Source organism: Pundamilia nyererei, unplaced genomic scaffold (genome assembly GCF_000239375.1).
Source record: "Pundamilia nyererei isolate P.nyererei 1_Seehausen unplaced genomic scaffold, PunNye1.0 scaffold00098, whole genome shotgun sequence".
Lineage (NCBI taxonomy): Eukaryota > Metazoa > Chordata > Actinopteri > Cichliformes > Cichlidae > Pundamilia > Pundamilia nyererei.
The window spans coordinates 933,596-940,196 of record NW_005187499.1 but is presented as its reverse complement, the minus strand read 5'-3'; the positions used below and the strand labels follow the sequence as shown (position 1 = coordinate 940,196).

The 6,601-nt window shown below is 38.6% G+C and overlaps 1 protein-coding gene across 1 annotated transcript in view; it reads right to left on the bottom strand.

Moving 5' to 3' along the window:
- The window catches only part of cdh24b (cadherin 24, type 2b), a 155,740-nt gene that overhangs the window by 11,346 nt on the left and 137,793 nt on the right, over positions 1–6,601 (bottom strand). The window contains exon 9 of the mRNA XM_005740228.1: positions 2,281–2,402. Coding sequence (XP_005740285.1) covers positions 2,281–2,402 — 122 coding nt within the window. The remainder of the gene's footprint in view (positions 1–2,280; positions 2,403–6,601) is intronic.

Genomic DNA, 6,601 nt, shown 5'->3' with positions numbered 1-6,601 from the left:
CAAGTCAAACAATTAGCATAGTGACATAAGTGAACTGTGTTTGATACTCACACCAAAAATATAACCGTGTGTGTGTGTGTGTGTGTGTGTGTGTGTGCGTGTGTGTGTGTGTGTGTGTGTGTGTGTGTGTGTGTGTGTGAATCCCCTTTTTTGTAAATACAGTGCCGTGCAGCTTTCGGTGTTGTAAAGGCATCTACGCAAGTCCTCATTGGCAATCTTAACTAAATTAATCTTAAAGAAATCTCCCGCAGACTGAGCTGATGGGTAATTTCTTTTTAATGAAACTCTCTGTTCGTCATTATGCAGGGCGCTCTTTCAGGAACGCTTTCGAGTGCTCGATACTAGACTCAATGCGGGGATGAAGGGTGCAGCGTGCTCTTTGAGTTAGTCGATGTCTGTAGGCCTTGAGAAGATTTGCTAAGAACAGTTGCATTATGTTATCCGATGCTGTGGGTGAATATTCAAACAGGCTTTGCCTAATGGTGTGTCATACAGAGATGTGCATATACTATCCCAAACACACTGGGAAGACATCATAGCCTTTCTTTTATGAACTGCGTGCCGCTCACTCAAATTGCAGCATGCACAAACATGAACATCACAGGCAAAAACAAATCGACGTCGTTGCCATAGAATCACAGATTTCGTGGTGACACAACAAAGGCATGAGCAGAGCAATGAAAGCACCAGTGGAAACAAAAAAAAAACAAAAAACACACACAACAGATGGGCCACGACACCAAAATGATAGTGACAGAGCCAGCATGGAAAACGGAATATGGAGGCAAAGAAAGGAGAGCTAAGCAGGGTTTCCAAGGGGAGGCTGAAGAGCAAAGGGATGATTTCTATAATTGAGATAGGATCGAGTGAGAAAAACATGATGCAGAGAAACAGACAAGAACACAAATAAAGCAGGAAGGAGGGAGGCAGCCTGAGAGGAGGCTCGAGTTTAATTACAATGCAAATAACTGCTGCGTTCTGATAACAGGCCATGGAGGATTCACCTGGCTCCATGGTGAATGAGTATGCTGTAGCTGCATGTGGCCATATCTGAAGGGACACAGCTTTGTTCTGCCACACTCTATATGCTCCAAGCTGAATACTCGTCGACTGTTTGTGTTGTAATTATATGACTGTACATGAACATTAAATACAAAGTTTGCATATGTTTTGCATATGACATAGTAACACTAATTTATTCTGAATATGTGTATAATTAGTGCAAAATGTGGCGTGTGGTGGGCTGTATGGCTCAGCCAATATAAAGAAGAGGTAACATTAACATTTACTGAAATAGTGTAGCAATCGAGCTAAGTGACACATTGTCAAGATAGTTATTTAATGGGAAGCTAACTAACCAGGTTTTGTGTTTATGGTATGAAATTTGGGGCTTTGAATGCAAACCTAAAAACTGTAACTTCTAAAATATGTATGTAAAGTAAGCATTATTTATTATTATCAATTATTACATTGATTATCAATATTGTTTGATTTTTGGATGATTAAAGTTCATCCAGCCACAGCTTCTCAGGCTTCAGATAAAACTGGTTTTGAAGCTTCTGCTCATATGTATACATAAAAAAGTCAGTCTTATCTTATCTTATCTTATCTTAATATAAAATAAAAAGGTGAAAACAATGAATATGCTGAAAATGTTAGCTTCTTAAGGTTAATAACGCTAGCAGTTTGGCCACAAACCAATGGCCACTGGTTAGTGACTGTAACCATGTGATCAGTTATGTGACTTTATTCAAACTAACGATATGTCGAATTTGACTGAAACGTGAGACTATAGTATTAGCAGTGTGTCTAAAAAGCGTTTTCAGTCATGCATTTTGCATGTCTGACAGAACAGCTTCTTTTTCAGTCAGTCCAGATGTCTACTCTGGCTTTTACATTCTGATTGCGTTATACCCCTGCCACTCTATTTGTAAGCTTTTACCCATGCAACTGCAGCGATTGTGTGTTGGGCTCTGACACCTCGAAAAACCACGAGCGCCACACATGTAGACAAAAAGACAACACAGCTGCTGCTGCTGCTGTGTAGTCATCACTTAAAGTCTTTTCACATCTTCTTGAAAAATTACAGTCTTTAGCACTGCTGGCAGTCCAAGTACCTAAACTGAGAAATGTGTAGTGCCAGAATGTAGTTCCAGTAATAACCCGGCTTGTTTCCTTAACATGTGTTTTAGTGTCTTTCCATGTCTTTAAAATGAACATTTTATATACACTGGAATGGAATGGAAATAAAGACCTCAAGTAGTTTAAACACATACTGACCTGTCCGATGGAGGAGGAGTCACACATGGCTGTGTTGTACTGCCTGTCCAGCTCAGGTGCATTGTCATTCAGATCTAAGGTCTCTATTGCAACTAGAACTCTGGAGACTTGGCTGGGATTGTCTGAAAGAGCCAGAGAAAAGCATATTAGAACGTAGCCTCCAAAAACACGCACACACAGCTGTATAAACTAAATAATATGAAGACAATGTTAAAACGGCAAAAGACACTACTGAGTACAATACAAATACAGTGGTGCAAGTCATCGGTCCATTAATCCCATGCAGTCGTCCTCATAGGCATAATCAAGTATTTCAAGACTTTGTCCAAAAACTTCACATTACATCACATTAGTGAGCGTACAATTGGCTAAATAAACAGCAGTGCATTTGGTTTCATTTGGCTTGTGTTACAGCTCGCAGGCTCCCAGCTGGAGTATGACTGATGCTTCCATATCAGTTAAAATTTTCCTCATCAAACTGTTCTTTTCATAGCCAGCACTTCTCGCAGCATAAAGTGTGTGTGTGTGTTTGTGTTTTCTCAACAAAGAGAGAGAAAAGGCAGAAGAGGGGTGCAGAAGGCAGCGAATCTGCATGCAGTTACACAAGAGCGCAGTTTAAATGGATTGGCATAAGGTCCCCTACACCCCATTCACTCAGCTATACGCACACTTGAACATGAAGTTCTCACAAGCCGCGCTCGAAACACATGAAGTTAGCATTCTGAACACTCATCATTACATTTTAGGCAGCTATGACACAACCCAGGCTCACCAGCACACATCCTTTATCTAGGCAGGCAACCGTGAAACACATTGGACTACACTTTCTGTAAACCAAGCCCCACACACACACACACACACACACACACACACACACACACACACACACACACACACACACACACACACATTCATAACATTCCCACACCATGTTTTTTTAAACCAACAGCAGTAACACTGTGTCATGGATGACAGCAACTGGTTCCCATCGCTGAAAAGCTGAAAATGAGCTCTTGCTGTAATGCCACAGGGTGAGCTGGCCTGCCTGTGGCCATGGCAGGGCTCCTACTGTGCTTTATGTCAACACAGTCTCCAACAGTCTGTTTATTAGATAGAGCTCATTATTCAAGACAGGCACTCAGTGTGCTGCCGCCACAGTCCTACCAACACATTGCTGCCACAAGGAACCCTGAGTAGATTTTAAGTAAAGATTAAGTTTGTCCAGAACAAAACTTGGCAGCAAAACAACTTCTTTTTCCTTGAGCACAGCAGACATTGGATGGAATTCTCCAACAATACTTCTACTTATAAACAAACCAGTTGGATTATTTTGAGTGCTTTTATGACTTGTCATCTGCCAGACACAGCTACTGGAGCAAAGCCAGTATTTAACAGGATGCTGGTATTAATTGTAATACGTCCGTCCAGCAAACTGAACAAGAAAACAGGTTGTCACTGACTTCTAAAAATACATAAATGTAGAGAGAGAAAAAGTCAAATCAGTGACATCAAAGAAAAGAAAGAAATGCTTGCATAATTACATTAAATTATCCAGTCCTTAATGCATTTGGTTTGTCCAAAACACAAGACGTTGTGTTGTTTTTTTCCACTAACAAAATATCTTCGCAAGTGCATCCCCACAACATGCAATATTGTGCTCAGCTTGCTCTTTTTGGGAGCTGTGACACCAAGAGTGCAATGGGCTGCGTAAATAAAGATATGTGTTCAGAGTGATACTCTGAGTTAAAGAAGTATGAAGTCGCCCTCTCTACAGTAATTAATAGATGAAAAAAGCATTTATAGATTAATAGATGAAAAAAAATGAGTGAATTTGTTTAAATTAGGTAGCTATATTAAAATACTTAATTAAAAGTAGAATTTTACTATAATACACAAAATCTCAATGTCTTGGTTTGTCTGTAAATGTGAACAGAAGTTGAACAACCAAAGTTGGCATACAGATACAACTTAAACCCATAAAGGTTCTTCTCTATATCATTTATTATGTTATCATGTTGCCTAACACCTGAACACTAACCAAAAATACCCTTTTTTTAAACATTTATGCATCTATAACACTTTATAAAAGCATCATATTGTTTTCATTTCACAACAATATGATTTAATTTATTCTAGATTATTAAATATATTGTGATGATTACAGTATCAATGTGATTATATGATTTGACAAGCCAAATTTACTGTAAAATGGATATGTTCCAGTTACAATAATGTGTTACAAAGTTTATTGAATTATACCCTCAAATGGAAATTCATTCTTCTCATCAATATTATGTTTAAGGTTAATGTCTGGATTCATTTAAAACTGACAAATATTTGGGTTACAATAAAATAACTTTATTGTAGAGTTTGTCATATACATTAAAATCAGAAAATGTCACAACACTACTTCATTTGGTGCTTCTAATTTCTCAGGGTCATAGTTTGTGAACCTGAAAGCTTAAGTAAGCTTTAAAATAAATTATTTACATTTAAATAAGCTGCGAAGGCTGTGCCATCCATTAACTAACCTGGCTGAAGGGCATTTTAAGAAAAGCTGATGTGGTGTTATTTACTATTTTTCTTGTCAAGAAATCGAATGAAAAAATAACATATTCTTTAACGATGTATCCTTGTACTAAAATAATAATAATAATAAATTAACTGCAAGTTTGGAACTGGATGATATGTTCCGTCATGGCAGTGAAGGTTGTCACATACACACAGTGATAAATACTATACTGCATGTATATTAATACATACACAATAAAAGCCAGCTAATGCATTCCTATTTACTCCTGTTTGAGTATGTTTGAGTCTCCCTCCATAAAGGGATGGAGAGGTCAGTAACAATACTCAGTTAGCTGTGGCATTTAAACGATGCTCAGTTGAGTGATCTAAAGCGTAGAGTGTAAAGAAAATAACCTCCACACCTGCTTACAGTTGATAAAAGGTAGGATGGATTTGTTGAGCCTGTGTGAATTGCAGCCACAGTTTCCTGTTCTTTGCTGACAGGAGTGGAGGCCTGTGTGATCGTCTGCTGCTGAAGCCCATCTGCTTCAAGGTTTGACCTGTTATGCATTCAGAAATGTTCTTCTGTGTACTTTGGTCGTAGTGAGTGGTTACAACCAAAGTCTGCCATTCTCCTCAGACCTCTGATGTCAACAAGGCATATTCTCCACGAAAACTGCCACTCGCTGGATATTTTCTCTTTTTCTAATAAAGCTGTTCTCACTAGAGAAGGTTGTATAGCAAAGTCTGAGTTTCTGAAAAGCTCAGTCTAGACCAACAACCATGTCACATTCAAATTTACTTAAACCACCTTTTTCTTGCCAGTGTCTCAGTTTGAATTTCAGCAGGTTTTCTTGATATCTCCATGTCTGAATGCACTGCTGTCATATGATTGGGAGATTAATAAGTGTTGGAGCTGGTGTACCTACTGAAGTGGCTGGTATCCTGCTACCTGATGGATGAACACGTATCTTTAACACATTTATATCTGACAGCAATTTTAAGCTAGATGTTCTGGAACATCTGTTATTGTTGCCAAGCCTCCACGTGAGCAAGCAACGAGACTTAAAGTGTGTTATTACAGGATGTAGGGGCTGAGCTGTAATTGGGCCTACTGGACTATAATTGGCTTTACTTCTGCCGATGTGAATACATTTATGAAAGAATCAACAGCACATTAAATATATACTCATTAAATCAAAATTCATTATTAATTAAATTGCACAAATGACAAGAGACAGTTAGATAACCTTAATCATGACTGAAAGCTTGAGAGCAGCTACTAGTGGAACCTACTGATGATCATGCCCCTGGCATTTTCTATTTATCATTTTTTTACTGAGGGAACATGTATAACTTGAACTTAACTGTCTTGTTGCTTGACATCCTACATACTTGGAAACAGAAAGATATTTACCGATCCCCTGTGCTATCATGTTCTGTCGGCAAATCAAGGCCTGAGTTCGATTTGTTGCTTTAATTCAGTGTTTCCAGTTGAATCCTTACGAGAACAGATCTATTGCGGCATCAGATAACTTGCACAATACGGATCAATTGATTCTCTGACGCGCTGTAACAAACTGTTCATGGCGCCAAACAGCATTTCTCTCATGGTTTGATGACTTGAGAGCTAAGCCGCTTAGTAAACTGCATCATACAGTGGATACTGTGCCTTTCAGATAGCGTAAAAAACACAGTTTCTAGTCTCTTAAACCTCTTACTCATCAGTGGTTAAGGTGTCAGAGGTGGGGAAAATGCTAGCTTCGTTGTCAAGGGTTAGCTCTAATAAAATAAATAATCCAATGAACGA